Below are 26,356 nucleotides of genomic sequence, written 5' to 3'. Positions count from 1 at the left end.
GTGAAATGCGTGAGTCTCACGCTCAATGCGTGAGAGTTGGAGTCCTGCTAATAATGCAAACATTTTATGCAAGTTCCAATTGTTTGGACAAAAATCACTTATTACTGCTTTATAACAGTTAAGTTACTTTAAGACCATTTCAGAAATGATGGCACTCAACAAACAATCAACTAACAAATTTTACTTCGGAGTCACGTGAGTGACTACGTGAAGAACCCCACCAGGACACATGCGTGACATATCGCTTCACGCTTGCGAAACGACAGGCGGGGTGGAGAGTCCCCCGCAGCAGTAAGTTTGAAACCGCGACCTGCAGGTAAGTGATTTACTCTGCGGTAGTTTTTGTCCCTGCGCTGTTTTCACACATGGGGGCAAGCAGGACAAAATATGTGTCCACAAGTGCTACGAGTAAAGCTGGCTGGGGGGGACCGCGAAGTTGCGGGAGCCAGCAGCAGCTGAAGGCACAAGCCCCGTAAGGGATCAGCTGTGCCGACTTTTGGTCCCGCGCCGGCCAGAACACCACGGCCGGGCGGGAGACTATTCAAATGGGGCCGTCGACTTTTTGGACAAGTCGAAAATGGCAGGAGACGGGGTGGAACAACGTTCCCCTGTAGCGACAATTCTAACTTGGACCTGCAGGTAAGAGCTGCGGTCTTTTTGTGTTTTTACCATGCTAATTACAGGTGGAGAAACCAACGGGCTGCGACAAAGCTGGTGGGCTAGATGGGATCAGCTGTGCCCGATGTCGCCTCCGCACCGGCCAGATCCACTCCACGGCAGTAAGGACAAAGCTGGTGAGGGAGGACCGCGGAGCAACGGGCAGCCAGCAGCAGCCAGCGGCACTCGGATCACCGATAGTGGGGTCAGCTGTGCCCGATGTCGCCTCCGCACCGACCAGATCCACGCAGCCGGGCGGAAAGGCTAGACACAAAAACAAACAAGGTCGTGGACTCAGAGGAGTCCGACTTTGAACAACCGCGGGCGGCCAGCGACCGAGAGCGCTGGAGCTGGATAGAGCGGTGTGTGGAGCATTTGCTCCAATGTGACAGACTCCGGGAGATGGAGTCGGGTCACTGTGGGCCCTATGATAAACCCACAGCAGTACCTCTTGAAGGGCTGCACAGTGCTTCTACCTCATCAGAGGGGAGCACTGCGGGTCAGTTCTGGGCTGACCTGGAAGAGGGGTCCGCAGAAGGAAAGACAAGTGTGCAAGGGGTGCAGGAACAAGAGAACCTACTGGACTAATAAAATGGACTCCAACAAACACTACAGCCAAAGACAGCACCCCTATGCACCCGCCAGCAGAACTGGTGAAAGCTCGAAGGCCCGGTATTCAAAACATGAGTCTTTTTAGGCCATGGCCCAGGCCGGCCTTCTTGGAAGATGCGGGGACCTCCAACACCAACCAAACCGAAAATCCAGACACCAGCGCAACAACAGCAGCGAAGAACCTACAAAAAGAAGTAAATCTGCCACTGGTAACTATGGAGGTAGGTGGGTCTGGTTCCCTACAAAATACAGGGAGTCCCACATAGACCAGATTTATTGCTACATCCCATAACAATGGATAGCCACCCATGCCATAAACATTTGAACTTATCAATTTGTAGAGTTTTAAAAACACCTCTACTAAAACTGGGACTGACGGACCGAACAGTGAACATGATCTCGGCGGCCCAAAGACAGTCAACCAAAAAACAGTATCTGGTCTATATCAGGAAGTGGGCGATGCACTGCCATAAAAACAACATCACCTACAGAGACATGAACATCCCGTCTGTTCTGGAATATCTGGCAGGCCTCCACTATGATGAGGGGCTCAGTTACAGTGCCATCAACTGCGCCAGAAGTGCCCTATCGACTTACCCATGGCAGGGGACAGAGCGTTACTCTGTTGGGACTCACCCACTGGTAACAAAACTTATGAGGGGAATTTTAATACTAATCCCCCAAGAACCAGGTACTCCCAAATATGGGATGTAAGTATTATCCTGAAGATGCTCAGGAATTGGTCTCCAGCAACAGCTCTGTCCCTACACAGACTGACATTAAAAACAGTCATGCTAATGGCATTGGTCACGGCACAGAGGGTACAGTCACTGCATAAACTAAGACTGGCCAACATGACTTCCTCAACAGAAAATATTACGTTTCATATCTATGAGTTAGTAAGCAGAACAGACAGGGATCAGCAGGCCTCAATATACAATTTAGGTCATACCCAAACAGATGACCATCTGTGTATAATAAGACATCTGTCGTTATACATGGAGAAAACGAAAATCCTAAGAGGCAATGAGAAGGCACTTTTTGGTCAGCCACTAGCAACCACACAAAAGAGTGACGGTCCAGACCATCTCAAGATGGCTGAAACAGGTGCTAACACAGGCTGGGGTGGATACTAATATTTTAAAATCGCACTCCACCAGGGCTGCAGCTACATCGGCAGCGATACAATGGATCAAATCCTCAAGGCAGCAGGATGGTCTGGGGGAAAAAACATTCCAATTATTTTACAATAAACCAGTAATGAAACCTGGAACGTTTGCAGAAACAAATTTAAGTTCTGTAAATTAATTTAAACCCATAAAAAGGGGTTATAAATTTGTGTTAATAAATATTATGATTTCAATGTCGAATTCATGTCCAAATTATGTTAACACAATTCCTCCTACAGTCATCAAGGCAGACGTGATGCATGGACTCGTTTCCACGGCATGAAATCACAGAGCTTTAAAATCTTCACGTAGTCACTCACGTGACTCCGAAGTAAAATAGTAAGATTAAACGAGAACTTACCAGTTTGAAGTTTGATCTGTATTTTATGAGGAGTTACGATGAGGGATTACGTGCCCTCCGCTCCCACCCTTGATCATATACTTAACTGGTATCTCTTCTCTAATCTTACTATGTTTAGTCATTACAGTTATCTGTGATTTCACACCGCTGCTTTGAAGAATGACACGCATGCGTCGTGGCGGGGTTCTTCACGTAATCCCTCATCGTAACTCCTCATAAAATACAGATCAAACTTCAAACTGGTAAGTTCTCGTTTAATCTTACTATTAAAGCAAACTAAAAAGAAATAACATGTTCCCTTTCCTGACTCGACCTCATAAGTACTTTAACGCTGTTAACAGAACAAAGGGATATTAATCTCAAGAATCAAAATGGGGAAAGTGGGGGCAATTTTGCTTGAATGGTCATTCTAAGCCCATTCAGATCTTCATAGAGTCAGAGTTATACAACATGTACGTGGCTGGCCCAATTTGTCCATAATGATCAAGTTGGCATTCTGCGTGCCCAGGCTGCCGTTCACAGATCAGCTCGCGTCCCAGTGACTGGCTGCAGTTCTCAGGTTGGCTCGCCTGCCCCGACCCTGGGAAAACAAATTGAAAATAAACGTGGTTTTTCGGGTTACAGGCCGGATTCAGCCGAACCCTGTCCTAGATGTTTGGCCTCATTGTGGTCCTCCCCATGTTTTACAACCGATTCACCTGGTTAGTTCTATCTCCGACTGCTTCATGGTGTCGGCGGCTTCACATCCAACCAAGAAAGAAGAGAAGAGAAGAGATGCAACGTCACTCACAGCCGCCAACTGACGCGCTTCCCCAGACCGCACAGATCGTTGTGAGATGGCGCAAAAAGACAAACTGTGCAGGGACTGAAGACAGCGTGAGAATTCTGTCATCAGCGTGAGAATCGGCTGAAATATACGCTCAAAGCGTGAAGAGTTGGCAGCCCTGTCTAAGGCCAGGATGTGACAACAGATGCGCAGGGAGACACATACACAAAGGAAGACACACACACACACACACACACACAGACACACACACACACAGACACAAACACACACACACACACACACACACACACACACACACAGACAGACACACACACACACACAGACGCACACACACCCAGACACACACACACACACACACACACACACACACACACACACACACACACACACACACACACACACAACACACACACACACACACACACACACACACACGGGGACACACAGACACACACACACAGGGAGACAGACTGACACACACAAGGAGAGACACACACACACACACACACACACACACACACACACACACACACACACACACACACACACACACACACACACACACACACAGGGGATACACACACACACACACGGAGACACACGCACACACACACACACACAGGGACACACACACACACACACACACACACAGGGAGACACAAACACACACACACACACAGACACACACACACACAGACACAGAGACACACACACACACAGACACACACCCACACACACACACACACACAGGGAGACACACACAGAGACACACACACACACACATACAAGGAGACACACACAGGGAAACAGACACACACACCTTTCCTTCTCCCCCCCTCCTCCATCCTCCCTTCCCTCTGTCTTTCCTCCACTTCCTCCCTCCTCCCTCTTTCCTCTCCCCCATCTCTCCCTCTTTCCTCCCCTTCCTCTTTCCTCCCCTCCCTCTTTTTCCTCACCCTCCCTCTTTTTCCTCACGCTTCCTCTCTCTCCCCTTTCTCCTTCCCTTCCTTCAATCCCTCACTACATTCCCTCCCCCTGTCTCTATTTGCCTCCATCCCTCCCTTTTTTTCTTTCTCTCTCTCTTTCTTTCTCCCCTCCCTCTCTTTCCCCGGCCGCCCAATGGGGAGTCTGGCTGGCACGGTGCAGCGTGGATTGGCGGCGCTGGTGCTAGCGCTGCCGTGTGAGTTGAAGGCAGGAGGGAGGGAGGGAGCGAGGTTGCTGCGGCAGCTGGAAGCAAAGATCTTGCTCCGCTATAGGATCTTTGGCCGGAAGCGCAGCGCTCGCAGACGGCGCACAAAAGCGCTGACACCCGCTGCCCGGGACCGACGCGCTTCCCCAATCCGTGCAGATCGCTGTCATGTGGCGCAAAGAGACAAACTGTGCAGCAAAGATCCTATAGCTCTGCTGTAGCTCCGCTATAGGATCTTTGCTGTGCAGGGACTGAAGACAGCGTGAGAATTCTGCCTTCAGCGTGAGGGCGTGAGAATTGGTTGAAATGCGTGAGTGTCACGCTCAAAGCGTGAGAGTTGGCAGCCCTGCATTAGATCAGTATTTAAGTCTGGTAAATTTGAAAAGCAATTTCAAAAATATTTCTGTTTAGACAATAGACAATAGGTAATAGGTGCAAGAGTAGGCCATTCAACATCATCACAAGATCTGCATATCTAATGATGCTATTTATTTTTAAATACTTGAAATCGCACGTTTAAAGAAATTATTTTAATCTTTGATTTCTTAACCTTATTCTTGAAGGGTATTGATGTGAAGTCAATGGGCCGAATTTTTATTGGTTTGGTGAAATGTGGTGCTTGGGGCTGCTTCGATGAGTTCAATCGTCTGGAGGAAGCTGTACTATCTGCTGTTTCAATGCAAATTCAGGCTATTCAGGACGCCTTGAAAAATCATAGGAGGTTCTGTGAGTTGCTGGGGAAGCAGGTACAATTCTTAATTTCACAGGAAAAATATAACAAAAAATCTAATTTAGATATTTTTAAGCAATAAAAATGCAAAATTTTAATGCATTACTATGACAGCTCTATAAACAAATACTGTGAAGGCGTTAATTGCCTGGACATTTATTTACATGATTCTGTTTCCTGCTGTACAAAATGATTATAAGCGTTTTAAGGCCACTGGATATTTGACTGGGAACATCTTATTATGAATTGCATGAGCACGTGATATTGTTAGCATGTCAAACGTGCAGGTAATTCCACCCTTCATCGTGCAGCACTTGTTGAAAGCATTGATGGGAGAAATTAGGACACATAAATCCAAAGCGCATACTCTGATTTGTTACACACAATCCAACCAGATTTTTAAAACATTGCTTGTTCTGCACCTGCTTGATATAAAGGGAGCCTCGCGCAGCAAGTCTCAGCCAGTACTAGTAGGTCTTCGCCTACATCAATTACTTACTGGCTCTTTTTTGGCTTTCACAACTCACCTTTCCATCCACAACTTCCTCACACCAACTGCCTGGCATAATCAAGCCCCACTTACCAATTGCCTGAGACATATTCTTCCATCCGCTAATCATATGAGCTGAGCTTTAGGACACTCAAGCGAACGCTTTGACTACTAATTTGACACTTGACTAATTGACATCCTCTGCTTTCACTGTTAACCACAAGTCCAACCACTGGGAACCAGCCCTTGCCTTAAACCCCTCTTTTCACTCCGTGATAATTCCAACAAAGTTTCTCTTCTCTTTGATCCCTGGGATGCTGACAGACCCTGGATTTGCCTGATCCATTCCATGAAAGAATAAGCTGATCTAGTGCAAGTCCTGTTCTGTAACACTTGGCACTTATACCGTACGTTATCCCTGATCTCATTTAATGGCAGAACAGGCGTAGGGCTGATTGGCATCCTCTTGTTGCGATTAAGAAATAGTGATTAAAAATATTGTGCTTATAAAATGTGAAATGTCAACTGGTTTGCACAGATTAAATGTATATTTACTGTTATTACAAATAATTCTGGTACAAAGTATCATATTAATGAATGCAGGGCTGCCAACATTGGGTGAGAGTTGGGAGTGAGAAATTACGAGAGACCAAGCCCGAGGGAGCATAGCGAGGAGGGGGGTCTTTTAACTTACACTTGAATGCAATATATATGCTTTAAATTGGATTGGAGCGTTTTTGAAAGGGGGGAGGCTGTGCGATCACTGGCCTTGGGGGTACCCGGTGAGGGTGGAGCAACTGAGTGGGGAGAGGGTGTGGAAGAAGGGTGTCCCCCTTCCCAGGGTAGGAACCTTTTGAAATTTGATGTATTAAAATCATGATTTAGTGCACTGTAGAAGTATGATTTCAATGTTTTTTGCATGAAGTATTTTTAAGAGGTAACTTTTTAAGGGGTAACTTTATCCACACAAAGGGTGATGGGTGTATGGAACAAGCTGCCAGAGGAGGTAGTTGAGGCAGGGACCATCCCAACATTTAAGAAAAAGTTAGACTGATACATGGATAGGACAGGTATGGAGATATGGACCAAAAGCAGGTAGCGGCGCTGGGACATGTTGGCGGGTGTGGGCAAGTTGCACCGAAGGGCCTGGTTTCACACTGTATCACTCAATGACTACATTACACCTCCACCGTGCATGAATGCTTCAAAATTAAGTGATCGTGTTTTATTGTCATATACTCAAGCATAGAAACATAGAAAATAGGTGCAGGAATAGGCCATTTGGCCCTTCGAGCCAGCACTGCCATTTAATATGATCATGGCTATTCATCTAAAATCAGTCCCTCTCTCTCCCCTACCTCTCTCTCCTCCCCTCCCTCTTCTCTCTCTCCATTCACGCCCCCTCTGTCTCTCCCCTCTCTGTCCTCCCCTCTCTCTCTCCCCCCACTGTCTCTCTCTGTCTCCTTCCCCTCTCTCTCTCTCCACCTCCCTTTGAGAGTCTGTCCCTTTGGCACAGAGACTCTCGCGGCAGCGGCGCTTCCGATGGCTCCGCAGCCCGGGACACTTGCACTGTCCGGAGTGCTCCATGGCCGGAGCTGCAGCGTCAGCCCCGCATACACTCGACAGCGCCGCAAACATGTCCCGGCTCCCCGCATCTGTTCCTGCCGCTGGTTCTGCTCCCATCCCTCCTGCAGCCCCTGCTCTCCAACACCCGCGGACCATGCAGTTTATGCGAGTTTTGAAATTTTCGTTGATCACAACATTTCTCACCACTGAGCGTGAGAAATGTCTGATCAGCGTGAGGGCGTGGGAGTTTGCTTGAGGGCGTGAGTCTCACGCTCAAAGCGTGAGAGTTGGCAGCCCTGATGAATGTGGCTTATGGAAAGTCCAGTCCTTAAACAGCATAATTGTCTTTCACACCTGGGTCCCAAAGGAAACTCTCACTCATTGTCTTTACAGTTACATGTGAGCCCCAATGTTTCCACTGCTTTGATGGGAGCCACAAGTTGGTATAGGACTGAATCTGAACTTGTACTAGATTTTCTTCTCCCTAACAGTGATATTAACTCTCCAAATGTTAAACATAATAACACTAATAATTCAGAGACAATTTTATATATAGGAAATTGTCCAATCAAGATGAAACACTAAGTACTTGTTTGTGGGCGTGCTCAAATGTTAAATTCTATGGACCATGGATTGAATATTTGTAACTTTAATATCACTATAATTTTATATTGATGGCTTGGATTCTCAACTCTATGCTTTCTAGTCTGAAAACAGTATCAATCCAAGAATCAAAGTAAGTAGCCAGACAACCAGTTATTAATTTAATTATCCAAATAACAATTGCATTACTAAATGTTACAATTGGAATCTGTTAATTTGCCACATAAACATATTCAGCTAAGTTAAAGTGCACAGCGACAGGTGTGGTTCCATTGCAGGAGTGGTTTGTAATTCAGGAGGAGTTGCATCTTACAGGCCACCCTGTGTAATGAATAGGTTCTGACTTTACAGATGTCAAGTCGATTTTGTCTGTGTCGGAAAATGTACACACATCACTCAGTATGGTAACCCCATCCCAGCAATATTATAATGAATAGCATTAAATGCAGTTAAGACTGATATAAAATAACAATTACTAAAAGTCGGGAGAGAAAGGAAACTAGTTCTTCCATTCTGTTTAGTAATGGACCTATGTTTATACATCAGACTATTGAATTAAATATTATGGGAGCATGTTCATATGTAGAATGGTTTATGTTGGGTGTTCGTATCGCAGGGATGGCCAGTATTATAGATTTCCGTTAATATTTTTTTGCTTGAACTTGATACTTTCATATAAATTGTTATGAATTTGCTTATTTACAATTTTAGGTTGATCTTGATTCAAATTCTGGAATATTCATCACTATGAATCCTGCTGGAAAAGGTTACGGAGGACGGCAAAAACTCCCTGATAATCTGAAACAACTATTTCGACCTGTTGCTATGTCACGGCCTGATAATGAACTTATTGCTGAAGTTATTCTTTATTCAGAAGGATTTAAAAATGGTAACATGTTGGGAAGAAAACTAGTGGCCCTCTTTAATCTGTCCAAGTATGTATTCAATTATTTTATTATTTGTCATTGAAAAGTTGTTGTTGTAACTATTTACACCAGTTCTATTTTAATCCTTACCAAATACAAGGCGTAGTTATGGGCACACGCATGGACCCCAGCTACGCCTGCCTCTTTGTCGGGTACGTCGAACAATCCTTGTTCAATACGTACCAGGGCCCCATCCCTGACCTCTACCTCCGTTACATCGACGACTGCTTTGGGGCCACCTCCTGCACCCACACACAACTGACTGACTTCATCCACTTCACCACCAACTTCCATCCGGCACTCAAATACACCTGGACTATTTCCGACACTTCCCTACCATTCCTTGACCTCACTATCTCCATCGCAGGTGATAGACATCTGACCGACATCCACTATAAACCCACTGACTCCCATGGCTATCTGGACTACACTTCTCCCCACCCTGCCTCCTGTAAGGACTCCATCCCCCACTCCCAATTCCTCCGTCTACGCCGCATCTGCTCCCAGGATGAAGCGTTCCACACCAGGGAATCTGAAATGTCCTCATTCTTCAGGGAACAGGGGTTCCCCTCCTCCACCATAGATGAGGCTCGCACCAGGGTCTCTTCCATACCCCGCAACACTGCTCTCACTCCCCATCCCCGCACTCGCAACAAGGGCAGAGTCCCCCTAGTCCTCACCTTTCACCCCACTAGCCGTCACATACAACAAGTAATCCTCCGTCATTTTCGCCACCTCCAACGTGACCCCACCACTCGCCACATCTTCCCATCTCCCCCCATGTCTGCCTTCCGCAAAGACCGCTCCCTCCGCCACTCCCTTGTCAATTCTTCCCTTCCCTCCCATACCACCCCCTCCCCGGGCACTTTCCGTTGCAACCGCAAGAAATGCAACACCTGTCCCTTTACCTCCCCCCTCGACTCCATTCAAGGACCCAAGCAGTCGTTTCAGGTGCAAGAGAGGTTCACCTGTATCTCCTCCAACCTCATCTACTGCATCCGCTGCTCTAGATGTCAGCTGATCTACATCGGTGAGACTAAGCGGAGGTTGGGCGATCGCTTCATTGAACACACCCGCTCAGTCCGCAAGAACCTACCTGACCTCCCGGTGTCTCAGCACTTCAACTCCCCCTCCCATTCCCAATCTGACCTTTCTGGCCTGGGTCTCCTCCATTGCCAGAGTGAGCAACACCGGAAATTGGAGGAACAGCACCTCATATTCCGCTTGGGGAGTCTGCATCCTGCGGGCATGAACATCGAATTCTCCCAATTTTGTTAGCCCTTGCTGTCTCCTCCCCTTCCTCAGCCCTCGGGCTGTCTCCTCCCATCCCCCAGCCCTCGGGCTCCTCCTCCTCCTTTTTCCTTCCTTCTCCTCGCCACCCCCTATCAGTCTGAAGAAGGGTTTCCGCCCGAAACATTACCTATTTCCTTCGCTCCATAGATGCTGCTGCACCCGCTGAGTTTCTCCAGCATTTTTGTGTACCTTTGATTTTCCAGCATCTGCAGTTCCTTCTTGAACACTATTTTCACCTGGTATCAGTGTATCTCTAGAGTAGGAATAAAGATCCATTCAATTCATTGCTTCAACCTTTCATATATAGACTCTTCCAAGTCTTAAACATTATTTTATATTTCCCATTTCGCCCTTTATACATACTTCAAATCACATATCTTAACTTTCACTAAGATCCTTTTGCTATGTTGTCCTTTTGCTAGCCTCTTTTCTTCCCTCAATCAATCTCCTACTCAGGCCTTCAATCCATACCTTTGTTTGAACTTAATTTTTATTATAACACTCTTCTGGCAGGATTTCCACATTCTAATCTTCATAAATTACTAACAATATTGGTTTTATTATTGTCATGTATACTGTGATACAGTGAAAAAATGTTGTTTTGTAAGCTATCAAGGGAAATCAAACCATACATGAGGATATCAGGTAGCGCAAAAGAGAAAATAAGCACTGCAGAATATGGTGTAACAGCAGAAAATACAGATTAAAAAAAACAAGAATAGTAACAAGCTTGTTTGGAAGATTGGAAATTTGTCCTTGGTGTATGAGAAGTCTGTTCCATAGTCTGACAATAGTGGGGACGAAGCTGTTCTTAAATCTGGTAGCAGGTACTTTCAAGCTTTCTATCTTCTGCCCAATAGGAGAGTGGAGGAGAGAATGACTAGGATGTTAGAGGACCTTGGTTATGATGGCTGCTTTCTCATGCTAATAAACACCTGCAATGTCATGCGGTCTTGGACAGAGCAGTTGCCATACAAAGCTGTGTTTCGTTCAAATTGGATGCTTTCTATGGTGCTTCTGTAGAAATTGGAAAAAGTAATTGGATACATGCTGAATTTCTACTGAGCAATTAGAGGTGTTGATGTGCTTTCTTGGCCATATAAATGGACCAGGACATATTATTGGTGATATTTATACCTTAGATTTTCAAAATCTTGACCATCTCCACTTTAGCATCATTGATGTGAAGTGAGGCATGGACTCCATCTCGTTTCCTGAAATCGGTGACAAGCTCCTTCATTTAGTGACATTGGGGGAAAGATTGTTTTCTTGTCATCCTGATCTAAGCTCTGGATCTCCTTCCTATACTTCCGTCTTGTCATTATATGAGAGCATGCCCACTACAATGTTGTTATCTGCAAACTTAAGATAAGATAAGATAAGATACATTTATTGTCATTTGGACCCCTTGAGGTCCAAACGAAATGCCGTTTCTGCAGCCATACATACAAACACATAGACCCAAGACACAACATGATTTACATAAACATCCATCACATTGCTGTGATGGAAGGCCAAATAAACTTGGCCTTTATAAATTACTTTACAGCAGAATTTGGCTGCCAGATGTGAGTACAGAGGGAGTATATCTAGGGGCAGCGAATGTAGCCTTACAATGATCAGCCATGATCATATTGAATGGCGGTGCAGGCTCGAAGGGCCGAATGGCCTACTCCTGCACCTAATTTCTATGTTTCTATGTTTCTAAGGCATTGTTGTTAAGAATTAACATGTGGTCTTTGGGTTGGGAAGTCAAGGATCCAGTTGCACACCTGGGTGCTGTGTCCAAGGTCCAGGATGTAGAAACAAAGAACTGAAGATGGTAGTTTATACCAAAGATAGACACAAAATGCTGGAGTAAAACAGCTCTGGAGAAAAAGGATGGATGGCAGATGTGTTCTGACCTGAAACATCAGCCACCCTTTTCCTCCAGAGATGGTGCCGGACCAGCTGAGTTACTCCAGCATAGTTTATCCTAGACCTGGGAGTTTGGAGATGAGATTGGTTGGAATTACAGTACCCTCCATAATGTTTGGGACAAAGACCAATTATTTATTTATTTGCCTCTGTACCCCACAATTTGAGATTAGTAATAGAAACAATCACATGTCGTTACAGTATACATTGTCAGATTTTAGTAAAGGCCATTTTTATACATTTTGGTTTCACCATGGAGAAATTACAGCTATGTTTATACATAATCCCCCCATTTCAGGGCACCATACTGTTTGGGCCACATGGCTTCACGGGTGTTTGTAATTGCTCAGGTGCATTTAATTACCTCTTTAATGCAGGTATAAGAGAATTCTCAGCACCTAGTATTTCTTCCAGTCTTTCCATCACCTTTGGAAACTTTTATTGCTATTTATCAACACGAGGACCAAAGTTGTGCCAATGAAAGTCAAATAAGCCATTATGAGACTGAGAAACAAGAATAAAACTGTTGGAGACATTAGCCAAACCTTAGGCTTACCAAAATCAACTGTTTGGAACATCATTAAGAAGAAAGATAGTACTTGTGAGCTTACTAATCACAAAGGGACTGGCAGGCCAAGGAAGACCTCCATAGCTGATGACAGAAGAATTCTCTCTATAATAAAGAAAAATCCCCAAGCACCTGTCCAGCATATCAGAAACACTCTTCAGGAGCAGGGAGTGTTTTTTTTCAATGACCACTGTCCGCAGAAGACTTCAGTAACAGAAATCCAGAGGCTACACTGCAAGATGCAAACCACTGGTTAGCCGCAAAAATAGGATGGCCAGGTTACAGTTTGCTAAAATGTACTTAAAAGAGCAACATAGTTCTGGAAAAAGGTCTTGTGGACAGATGAGATGAAGATTAACTTATGTCAGAGTGATGGCAAGAGCAAAGTATGAAGGAGAGAAGGAACTGCCCAAGATCCAAAGCATACCACCTCGTCTGTGAAACACAATGGTGGTGGTGTTATGGCCTGGGCATGCATGGCTGCTGAAGGTACTGGCTCACTTATCTTCATTGATGATACAACTGCTGATGGTAGTAGCATAATGAATTCTGAAGTGTATAGAGACGCAACCTATCTGCTCAAGTTCAAACAAATGCCTCAAAACTCATTGGCTGGCGGTTCATTCTGCAGCAAGACAATGATCCCAAACATACTGCTAAAGCAACAAAGGAGTTTTTCAAAGCTAAAAAATGGTAAATTCTTGATTGGCCAAGTCAATTGCCCGATTTGAACCCAATAATGCTGAAGAGAAAACTGAAGGGGACTAGCCCCTAAAACAAGCAGAATCTAAAGATGGCTGCAATACAGGCCTGGCAGAGCATCTCCAGAGAAGACACCCAGCAACTGGTGATGTCCATGAATCGCAGACTTCAAGCAGTCATTGCATGCAAAGGATATGCAATAAAATACTAAACATGACTACTTTCATTTACATGACATTGCTGTGTTCCAAACATTATGGTGCCCTGAAATAGGGGAATTATGTATAAACACAGCTGTAATTTCTCCATGGTGAAACCAAAATGTATAAAAATGGCTTTTATTAAAATCTGACAATGTGCACTTTAACCATATGTGATTTTTCTTTATTACAAATCTCAAATTGTGGAGTACAGAGGCAAATAAATAAATGATAGGTCTTTGTCACAAACATTCTGGAGGGCACTGTATGGTGTTGAAGGAAGAGCTATTGTTAATAAAAAGGCTAACATTTAATAGAATATTGCAGTGGTTTATGCTTTCCTAAATCAAGGAGGGAGAAATTATATTAGATATGTTACGCTGAAATTTATTGTGTCATTAATTGCTGCTACCTATCTATTTTTGTTTGCTACACCATCTATTTATATCATTAATATTTATTTTTTTTAAATTCTGAGTTATGAATATCAAGAGCTTGTAATAAATCTGTGATACTATTTCAAGGGCTTATGTTCAGTCCTTCGGTTCTCAGTATTCCCAGTTTCTCAATAATAAGGGGTGTACTATACTTCATCTGGTAGGATCATTACAGGATTACTGTAATGAATTGGTGCTGAAATGCCCAAGAAATGTTAAATAAACTAGTTTGTTTAATTAGGTTTTTATTTGAATTTTGTTTATGGTGGTATTTCAGAGAGCTGCTTACGCCACAGCAACACTATGACTGGGGTCTGAGAGCACTGAAGACAGTCCTTAAGGGTTGCGGCAGTCTGCTTCAGCAGCTAAAAAAAAGCAAAAGAGAAAGTAAGGCTTTCTGGCAGCTCAACCTTCATGTAATTGAAGAAATATATTATAATTAAAAAATATTAGTTACAGTAATTAAATTTGAATAGATGCATATGTGATCATACAAAGAAAAAGATGTAATTCTAAAAATAAGGAATAAAATAATAAACATTTGTAATGTAGAAGATGTTTGTTTAGTATCTATAATTAGCTAACAAATTTGATTGCAAGTGTTATAGTCCATTTACTATGATATCCTATAATCTATCATCAGCATTCATATTCAGTATAATTCTGAATGATATATTACTGTCAATTACAGTTCAGTATTTTTCTTTTGGAATTTGTTCCTTTTCCAAAATGCACAGAAAACAATAGATATTAATGTTTCACTAGTTCATGTATTCATGTACACTGTTCTTTGCACTTTGGAATATGTAAAATTTATGACCCCATTTTATTTTACAGTTGATGAAAGTCACATTGTGGTACAGGCTCTCCGTCTTAATACCATGTCAAAATTGACATTTGCTGATTGTACACGGTTTGATGCTTTAGTGAGAGATATATTCCCTGGGGTTACCTTTAAAGATGTTGAATATATTGAACTGTCTGCAGCCCTACATGAGGTATTTGAAGAAGCTTACCTTGAAATTATACCCAACCAGGTTAGTATAAATGCAACTGGAAGACCGAAACATTTACTTGCTATTTTTTGCACATTTCTGAACCGTATTATACATTCATATTTCTCAATGTGGAAAGTTGTAGAATAAATAGGATCAATTTATAAATCAAAGAACAAAGATAATTTTGTATTATAGGAGTTTCCGATCAATCAACAGTTCAAAAGAGTTTCAGTAAAACCATTAATTGATTCGGTTATACTATATTGTCACATGTACCTAGGTACAATGATATGCTTTTTTTGCATGCAACCCAGTCAAATCATACAGCAGACCTACCTCGGCAGTACACAAAAGTTGCCACGTTTCTGGTGTTGACAGGTCCCCCCTTCGATCTCGGCGGCCTCCCTACGTTCCTGGTGGCTCCACGTCGAGTAGTTCTCGGCAGCCCTCCTCGCTCTTGGCGGCGCGGGTCCCCTTCCTTGCCTTTGGCGGCGCGGATCCACCTAACCATGAAAAGATTTTACTTAGTAAATGGCCCAATTAATTGTTTGCATGATTTTTAATTAAACATTTATGATCCATTGTCAAACTTTCAGAAAACTAAGCGTAGTTTTGTATCGATAAATATATTAAATTCAGCAGTTATTATTTGAAAACTGTTATGTTATTTATTCTTATTTTTAAAATAATAGTTTTTATATTGCTGCCTAAATTAATATGTAAGGCTGAAATTATATTCTTGTATGTTAATATTGCACTATTCCTCTTTCATTAATATGCATATCACATATCCCTGTGAATGCATTTTATGCTGGAGATAAAAATCATTTTATTCAAAGTTTATCCAGCTTGAAATTGCTTTATTGTTGTCATTTAACCTTGGATTGGAACAATCAAAGAATTAACTTTCTTCTTAGTTCAAGGAAATCTTTTTTCATCTATCTGAAAGAATCAGAGTATTTCAAAACAAAACCAATGTTGTGTTTTGTTGTTTTTCAAGTTTAGGAAGCCATTGTCAATCTTGTATGTGAATGTCAAGTTTGATTTCATATTCCATGCTACCATTTGTACATCTTCCTAGATAAAAAAAGCTTTGGAACTTTTTGAACAATTACGTCAGAGAATGGGAGTAGTTATTGTGGGTCCAAGTGGTGCAGGAAAATCAATTCTGTGGCGAATGCTACGGACAGCCCTTGGCAAAATAAACAAGACGGTGAAGCAGTACACGATGAATCCCAAAGCTATGCCACGCCAACAGCTCCTGGGACACATTGACATGGATACCCGCGAATGGTCTGATGGTGTGTTAACGAACAGTGCCCGTCAAGTGGTTCGAGAGCCACAGGGTAAGAATTAATCAAGTGCAGACTAAAATGGTGGACATTTTACAAATGAAACATAAAGGAAATTAATGAATAAGTTTGTAAGAAAGAACTGCAGATGCTGGTTTAAATTGAAGGTAGACACAAAATGCTGGAGTAATTCTGCTGGTGAGACAGCATCTTTGGAGAGAAGGAATGAGCGACGTTTCGGGTCGAGACCCTTCATGGGAGGGGGCAAGACAAAGATAGAATGTAGTCAGAGACAGTAAGACTAGTTTGAGAACTGGGAAGGGGAAGGGGGTGGAGAGAGAAAGCAAGGGCTATCTGAAGTTAGAGGTCAATTTTCATACCGCTGGGGTGTAAACTACCCAAGCGAAATCCAATTTGCGCTGGGCCTCACTCTGACAATGGAGGACACCCAGGACAGAAAGGTCAGATAGGGAATGGGAGGGGGAGTTGTAGTGCTGAGGCACTGGGAGATCAGGTAGGTTAAGACGGACTGAGCAGAGGAAATTAATGAATATGCTCGACCACCAAAATAAACAGATTTTATATTTATACTAGACCAAGTGGGACCCGTTGGGCCCCGTCCCCCAATGTGGGGGGGGGGTGAGGCCCCGGCGTTCACCCTGGGAGAGGGGGAGGGGCCTGGGGGGAAATGATTGGTCCCCCCCCACGATCGGCCCTCCCCACTCCGTGTCTTGTGGCCAAACACCAGGATCGTGGGACCAAAATGCAACCAGAACTTGATGAGCAGCCCCTTCAGATATTGGTAGAGGGGCAGCAACCTCATTACCGTTTGCAACGCCCCATTGTGATGCCATTGTGGCAGTTAGCAGCCAGCTTGAGAGTCCATTGTTACCAATGGTAATGTCCCATGGTGATGTCATTGTGGCAGTCGGCAGCCAGCTTGAGAGCCCATTGTGATTGGTGCACTGTGAGAGGCATTGTGACATCATCACTGTGAGAAGGCTGGAAGCTGTCAGTAAGAAGTCGGATTTGGTTGTTTTTAAAATTTCAACGATTAATAACTTCGGAATAATAGGTGGAAATGCAACGGGAAGATGTTTATCACCACCAGAGGAAAAATGTGAGTAGAATGTGTGAAAACGGGAAGGCTATGACTTAGCGTTTGGAAGAAGATAGGAATTAACCAGATTGGCACACAGACACACAGGCGCACACACACACACACACACATAGAGACACAAACAAGACGAAGACTTTTAGTTATATAGAGATTACATGTTTCAGGATGTCATTTGAAGATTGCTTTATGAAAGGTCCGTCAAAAATAAGAGTACTTATTCTAACTTATTTTGTCACTTATTAACGATTATTTGTTAGATGTAATATCGTTTCCAACAGCAACATATATTCTTGTGTACATATCCTTTTAATCAAACTAAAACGGCATGCGCAGGAAATCTAAAACAAAAACAGGAAATGCTAGAAATACTCAGTAGGTCAGGCAGCATTTGTGGGAAAGAAACAGAATTAACATTTCAGGCAATGTCTTGAGTCAGGACCCTGCTTCAGACTGCTGCGTTTTGAACTACAGGGAGGGTGAGGATGTCTCTGATGGGGTAAAACCAGGATGACCACAGGGAGAAGCTATATACAGGTCTATCTGTTCAATGAGTGAATGGGAATGTTAGAGGGTGGGATTGTAGGAGAAAGAATGAAATTCGAAAAACTGCCAATCAATGCTGGAAATCTGAAACATAAACACAAAATGCTGGTAACACTCAGTAGGGTGTGTCTGTGAGAAAAGAAACAGTCAATGTTTCAGGTTTCATCTGACATACACAAAAGAACCTACAAAAAAAGAATATGGGAGTTGTGAAATGTAGAGCCAGAAGATAAGGGGCATGTTCTCCACTCTAAGAGAGAGAGAGAGTTGAGCTAATATTACTGATGGATGACTGATGCAGATAAATCAAGTTACCTGAAGTTGTAGAACTATGTCAAACGAAGGTCTCCGACTTGAAACATGTACTCCTTTTCTGTCAGAGATGCGGCCTGACCCGACCTGCAGAGTATTCTAACATTGTTTTAGATATCCAATATCAACAATTTTTTATTTTATTTTCCTTCTTTTGTCTATGCTCTCAATCACTTGAAGAGGATGATCTTGGCTACTGTCTGTCCCCATCATCATTTTGGTTTTACCTTATGAGAAACATCCCCCTCCCCCATCCTTCTTGCTGCTCTATGAGTTACTTTTGTTTCCTTTTCAGTTCTGACAAAGGGTCTCTGACCTGAAATGTTGAATCCTATTCTCTTCCCACAGATGTGGTCTGTCTTGCTGAGTAATTACTTTTATTCTTTTCTCTGCAAAAACCTGTATTCAAGATTAAATCTGCTGTATCCTATTTTCAGTAGGTCACATGGGCACAAACCAAGAAAATGCTTAGTTTGATCTATGATCCATGCAAAGCTGATCACATTTGTACAGTAATTGTAATTGTAATTAATTTATTAGCCAAGTATGTAAAAACATACAAGGAATTTGATTTGCCATAGAATCATACCAAAAAAGCAACAAGACATAAAAATTAACATAAACATCCACCACAGCGCCCAGCGATGGAAGGCAAGAACGTATTATCTTCTTCCCTCCTTTTCTCCCGCAGTCGGGGCAGTCGCACCATCCGCAGTCGGGCAATCGAAGCTCCCGCAGCCGGCGATTGAAGCCTCCGCATTAGAGCTGCCGCAGTCGATCCCTAACTAAGGGACTGTGAGCTCCACGATGTTAAGTCTGTAGGATCCCGCAGTTGGAGCTCCCGAAGCCGATCCCCAACAAAGGGACCGCCAGCTCCATGATGTTAGGCCGCAGTGTGGACAGAGATACGATACGGAAAAGTCGCATCTCCGTCGAGGAAAGAGATAAAATAAAGTATCTCCCATCCCCCACATAATACATAACTAAAGATACACTACAACATACATTTGACAACAGACTAAACACAACAAGAGAAGAAAAGGAAGAGATAGACTGTTGTCGAGGTTGCCATTGTAAGGCGCCACCTGGTGGATTGATGTCACTGGGCAGAGGGGAAATAGCTGAGGTATCTGGTTCCAATTGTGATAGTGGCTTCTCCTGGGAGTGTGTATAACAAATGATTGGAAGAAAAATTCAGCAGTGGTAGTGTTCAGTGTAATACTCAGCTGTTCTCAATGCAGAGTTACACAGGAAAAATGTGCGTAGTGCAGCTGCGAGCAGCTGGGGAAGAGACTTAAGATACTGAAATAACAACATACATTTAGATGGAAACTTACTAAAATAGTAAAACGTTAAATCACAAAGTAATATTAATGACGATGACCAAAAATCCAAATGTCTTTTAAAATGTTGTTATTGTACCTGCCTCGGGTCCATCCCCTTAATTATTTCCCGGTAACCTATTCACCCGTTCTGTCCCACACACCCATCAATTTGCCGCTAATTCTCCAGTCATCCAACAACAGTCAGGCTAATTTAAAGTAGTCAGTTCACTCACTGGCATGTCTTTGGGAATTGTGGGGAGCCTGTCAGAAAACCAGGTCAGGATCGAAGCTGTCCCCATGGAGCTCCAGCAACAATAACTTGCATGCCTCTGTCCTGCCCTGATATACCATTGGGGAAATGCTATATAGCTATAAACATGAGGAAAACCGCATGGATTAAAGCCCCTCAACACTTTCATGATTGATCTCTTGAGCGAGGGAAGCACCTGGAAAAAGTAGAGAGTTTAAAAAAAAGACTGAAGATCCTCCAGCAGTTTGTTTTTTGCTAAGTATGGAGTAAAGCTCCTCCTACGTTATCCCTTAACACATTCCCAGGTAGTGACAGCCAAAAACCTATCATGAACTATCAAACTGCATCAGCCCCAATCTCCTGGTATAGAATCTTTGTTTCCCAGTACATGGCTATCATCAGTGGGTATTGCTAATCAATGATTTTGTTTTATTTTGACAAACCAATCACTAGCTAGACCATGTTTACTTAGCCCAGCTCCCTCGCCAGTGGAATGTTAAAAGTCTCCAAACTCCATTCAGAATCTTATGTACTAGGTTGGAAAGTAGTTTAGAGTTTAGGAGAGCTTAGAGCTTGGAAAGGTGTAGAGAGATGCAGAGCGGAAGCAGACCCTTCGACTCACCAAGTTTGCACTGACCAGTGATCCCCAAACGCTAGCATTATCCTACACACTAGGGACAATTTATAATTTTTGCCAAAGCCAATTAACCTATAAACCTGTACATCTTTGGAGGGGGAGCAAACCAGAACACCTGGAGGAACCCCACAAGGTCACGGGGGAAGAATATATAAATGTGTAAGGACAGTACCCGTAATTAGGATTGAACCCGGATCTCTGACGCTATAAGGCAGCAACTGTACTGCTGCGTCACTGAGCTGCCCCAACTTCGCAGCAGAGTCGAATCTCCATTCTCTTAACGTTCAGCAAACTCTTTGGTGAATTAATTTTGAAATAATTGAAATAATTACATTTTGTATTCGATGTTTTTATTCATTTGGATTTTTTTTTTTTTTCTGGAATCTGTTGTTATCAGTATGCTCCTCATTTTTATCACCTTCTCTCCCTATCTAGTTGAATTCTATGTATGTCCTATGTAATAGTTAGCTACCATTAAATTAACTTTAATAAGTATGTCCTCACAGTTTTCCTTGTTCTCCTTTTCTAATTTTGCTCTGTAGTTTGTAACCTGGTATGTTTAATTTGCTGTATTAATTCTCCTGATGCACTCAACAGCATTTTCAATATGTGGTTCTTCGCTGCGTAGCCTCCAGGTTCTCCAATGAACTACACTGAACATTGTACTCTGTTTCTCTTTAGAGGTCCACTCTTGGATTATCTGTGATGGGGACATTGACCCTGAGTGGATTGAGTCCTTAAACTCAGTCTTAGATGACAATCGACTACTCACCATGCCAAGTGGAGAAAGAATTCAGTTTGGGCCAAACGTTAATTTTGTGTTTGAAACTCATGATCTCAGCTGTGCCTCTCCTGCTACAATATCCAGAATGGGCATGATTTTCCTGAGGTGAGTAAACTTAGCTGCTCTTTTCAATCTAGACTGTTCCATTTACAGTCGTAAGCAGAATCTATGCAGTTTCAAATGCTTTTTCCATGGTCCAGTGGAATCAGGGAAAAGGAATAGGTGATGTTTCGGATCGGAACCCTTCCCGACTCGAAACGTCACCTATTCCGTTTATCCAAAGATGCCGCCTGGCCTGCTGAGTTACTCCAGCACTTTGTATCAATGAACCATTCCCCATTGTTTATACTTGTCTGTTAAAAGGTCTTTTAGTCAATTACTAAAGAATATTACTATGTCTATGACACATTTGACTGAAAGTATTGATATATCTGCGAGATTTCAATAACATTTAGAACTTATGAATGCTGTGGTAAAATCAAAAGGAAAAAGTTGATATCTTTAAATATACCATAAAGTATTTTTGATCCTTAGTGACGAAGATACAGATGTAAATTCTTTGGTGAAATCTTGGCTGCGAAACCAGGCAGATGAATGCCGGAGCAATCTTGAAAACTGGATAGGAGACTACTTTGAGAAGAGTTTGAACTGGGTTTTGAAACAAGTGAGTGACCATTATAATCCTTGATGGAAAAGTTACTGCACAAGTATTCTTAGATCATAATGATGCTGTGATGTAGAAGAAGGATCTGCAGCAAAATAACCCCATAATATAAACTGAGGCACTGCTTTGATTTTAATGGAACCACGAAATTCTACTGCTCAGGCTAAGAAATCTGTTCACTCAGCCTGTGTCAGGTTAAACATTACACCAGTGCAGAGATTCCATTAAAATGAATAGGAGGAATTGGGTGGCATGAAAGAAGTGGTAGATTGTTTAGTCAGTTATAATTTTTTAGATTGTTTTGAGTCTGTATTTCTAACATGTTTTTGATAGGTGCAGAGAGATCTTTCATATGGATGCAAAAACTTTTAAAACATTCAGAATTAGTAACAGCTGTGATAGTGAGTCTGAAGACGGGGTCTCACTGGTTGTCAAATACAATTTGTCAGGGCAGCCGAGAGAAGGCCTGCCCTGCAATATGCTGCACTCTGCTGGCAACTGGGCTGCCAGATGCAGGCTATGTCCAGGACCACCCTGGAAGGAAAAGAGTCCAGCGGTCACCAGCTTGGGGGAGAGTTCAGTACCTTGTGTAGACAGCATTGGATTTTTCCACTTGGTGCCATAAAAGAGAACACATTAACTTTCCCCACAGTGTGTGAACAAATATTGGTATCCGCAGAACGATAACAACCTGTGTTTATATAGATGCTGGGCAATGTTTAGAATTTGCAATGAATTTGCATGTTTACAATGCTGCAACTAAGAATGCTTGAAGTACAATGCTGCAAGAATTTAATTGTTCTGTTTCGGGACATATGACAATAAAACACACTTGACTCTTGAACTTTTATCTTGAATGTGCACTCAGTTGTGGGATATCCACCCATCAAGAAATTGATGACATACAAAGTGTTGATAATCTTGTTCTTATGTTGCTCATTCTTGGGAACACCACAATGTTAGGACTGGAAATGATCACGAGAGTGTGCCCTAGAGATTCCTAGAGTTCAAAGATAATAAATTGTTCATGATCCAAATATCTCAGTACACATTGCACAACCTCATATTTGCTGCCTTAATAACTATTCGCCTACAAAAAATAGTATCTTTTTAAATTAGTTTATTTTAAAAAATAACTCCTTTCTGCGTCTGGTACTTTCCACAGTTTAATGTATTTAAATTTACAATATACCTTAATTCATTGAACCAATAATTCATAGAAACATAGAAAATAGGTGCAGGAGTAGGCCTTTCAAGCCAGCACCGCCATTCAATATGATCATGGCTGATCATCCAGAATCAGTACCCTGTTCCTGCTTTTTCCCCATATCCCTTGATTCCTTATTCACTGAATTCCCTGACAAAGCAAATACCTGCCCAATATACATTATTTTACTTGCATGTAATGCAGCGAGCAACACTTATTCAAGTAGTTTTGAATGCGATTGTTTAGTTTCGGAATCAGAGACCACGCAAACCAGCTATTGATCGGTGCAATCTTTATCGTGGACTAAGCATGTATTTAACAATGCCTGATGGATTCCGAGTCAGTGGCAGGAGTCTCTGTCTGTAGCACGGCTCACAGTTTTCCCTTGGCGTTTTCCCCAGTCTGAGGGATGGCCCAACCACTGAGCACTCCCCAGGTGCGTACAAGCCAGCACCGCAAGATACACTTTAATCTGGTAACTTCTTTCTTGGTTGCACCCTTATCAGCACCATTTTGAGGTTAACAATCATTGCATAATGCAGTTGCACAAGCTTACTACAGAATATTCACTCCCTACTTTTGGCTAGATTCCAATGTAGCTCCGTAGCCATTTTCTAGTCACCCTCTAATTCCCATACTATCTCTTTTAACTTTTCCATTCAAGGAATCACTGCTCAACCTGTTACAACTTCTGAAGAAGGGTCTCGACCCGAAATGTCACCCATTCCTTCTCTCCAGAGATGCTGCCTGTCCTACTGAGTTACTCGTTTTTTGTGTCTATCTTCAACCAGCATCTGCAGTTCCTTCTTACACATGTTGCAACTTAATCCTTTTCTTACACTCACTTCTTGGCGTTGTGATATTCTTGAGGTATTTTGTACATTTCTTAAATAGTACCAAATTGAATGGACTATTAACACAAATCTTTCTGTGAAAATTTCAAATATCTAATTGATATCAACAACACTTGTCAGTGAGATTGAATATTTGGCTTGCAAATGCAGAATAAATATTAAAATGAAGTCAAGAGAGTAATAACGTATATTTTTTATTTTGTAAGATTGATCTTTTTCTTCTCAGAATGACTTTGTGGTGGAAACAAGTCTTGTTGGAACGATTTTGAATGGTCTTTCTCATCTTCATGGATGTATGGATCGTGGACAGTTCATAATTAGTTTAATTAGAGGTCTTGGTGGTAATCTTGACATGAAATCTCGACAAGAATTTTCTAAAGAGGTATGTGCATGTTGTACAACAGATCAGAAATTTACAATACATACTATTAATGGCTTCAAAAATTGACTACCATGAAGACCCCACAGTTTAATAATAATAATAATAATAATATTTATAGAGCACTTTAAAAACAAACATAGCTGCAACAAAGTGCTGTACATCACTAATCATTGACAAAAAAGTTAATACACACCAAAAAATAACAATCAAAAGAAATAGAAGGAAAAGACTTGTAAAATAAAGAAACATCAAAAACACCACAAACAGAAGCAAAGCCTCAGGCATGGTCAAAAGCCAGGGAGTACAAATGTGTTTTAACACTGGATTTGAAGATGGACAGTGAGGGGGCCTGTCTGATGTGCAACGGCAGGGTGTTCCAGAGTGCCGGAGCAGCAACAGAGAAGGCTCTATCCCCTCTGAGCCTCCGACTAGACCTCGGTACCTCCAGGAGCAGCTGACCAGCTGACCTGAGGGACCAGGCAGGAGCGTATGGGTGGAGCAGCTCAGGGAGGTAAGGTGGGGCGGGCCCATTTAGAGATTTAAAAACAAATAACAGTATCTTAAAATGAACTCGAAAGTGCACCGGGAGCCAGTGTAGGGAGGCCAGAATTGGCGATATGTGCTCCCTCTTTCAAGTCCCTGTTAAAAGGCGAGCAGCAGCATTCTGAACCAACTGGAGACGAGCCAGTGAAGAACGAGCAACACCAAAATAGAGCGCGTTACAGTAATCCAGCCTAGATGTAATAAAGGCATGGATTACTGTCTCAAAATGCTGCCGCTCGAGAATGGGCTTCACCTTCGCCAGCTTCCTTAGGTGAAAGAAGCTGGACTTAACCACCGCGCATATTTGGCGATCTAATTTAAAGTCACTGTCCATCCTAAAACCCAGGTTCACAACTGTTGGCTTCACGTACCTTGACAATGGACCTAAATCAACAAATGGAGGTTCACGGCAGCCATTGGGATCAAATAAAATCACCTCTGTCTTCTTTTCATTAAATCCAAGAAAGTTTAGGGCCAACCAGGACTTAATGTCATCAAGACAAGACAGAAGCGATTTTACAGAAAAGGCGTCTTCCCCCCTCAGCGGCAAATAAAGCTGGGTATCATCTGCATAACAGTGGAAAGAGATGCCATGCTTTCTAAGGATGGAACCCAGAGGAAGTATGTACAGCGAGAAAAGCAGGGGCCCCAGAATCGAACCCTGTGGAACCCCATATGACAGGGGAGCGGAAGAAGATTCAAACCCAGCAAGGCTAACACACATGGTTCTGCCAGCCAGATAGGACCTGAACCATCCCAGGGCACTGCCGCAGATGCCCACTAACTGCTGTAGCCGAGATAATAAGATATTATGGTCCACCGTATCAAAGGCGGCAGACAAGTCCAGCAGGATAAGAACCACACAATCCCCAGAATCATTAGCCAGGAGGATCTCGTTAAAAACCCTTAGCAATGCTGACTCCGTGCTGTGCATGGTTTTAAATCCAGACTGGAAGATCTCCCGAATATCATGCTCCTCCAGGAATAGTTTTCAACTCTCTCCAGTAATTTAGAAATAAAAGGCAATTTCAAGATGGGTCTAAAATTGGCCAGAACAGATTGATCCAGGCCAGGTTTCTTAAGTAGTGGTTGCACTACCGCATGTTTAAAACTCACGGGGACAACCCCAGAACACAAGCTGCTGTTAATAATGGTAAGAACCGACTGCCCTATACTAGGGAAAACCTCCTTAAAAAGTTTAGTAATTGGTAAAGGAAAGTATACATTGGATAGATTCC

The 26,356-nt window shown here is 42.8% G+C and overlaps 1 protein-coding gene across 1 annotated transcript in view; it reads left to right on the top strand.

Annotated features, from left to right (window-relative positions):
• LOC129698145 (cytoplasmic dynein 2 heavy chain 1) overlaps positions 1-26,356 on the top strand; it is a 395,765-nt gene that overhangs the window by 97,238 nt on the left and 272,171 nt on the right. Inside the window, 8 exon segments of the mRNA XM_055637055.1 lie at positions 5,339-5,521; positions 8,876-9,099; positions 14,485-14,594; positions 15,045-15,244; positions 16,287-16,551; positions 21,366-21,573; positions 22,003-22,132; positions 24,420-24,575. Coding sequence (XP_055493030.1) covers positions 5,339-5,521; positions 8,876-9,099; positions 14,485-14,594; positions 15,045-15,244; positions 16,287-16,551; positions 21,366-21,573; positions 22,003-22,132; positions 24,420-24,575 — 1,476 coding nt within the window.

This window comes from Leucoraja erinacea, chromosome 6 (assembly GCF_028641065.1).
Source record: "Leucoraja erinacea ecotype New England chromosome 6, Leri_hhj_1, whole genome shotgun sequence".
Classification (NCBI taxonomy): domain Eukaryota; kingdom Metazoa; phylum Chordata; class Chondrichthyes; order Rajiformes; family Rajidae; genus Leucoraja; species Leucoraja erinaceus.
This window is presented reverse-complemented; position numbering and strand designations above follow the sequence as displayed.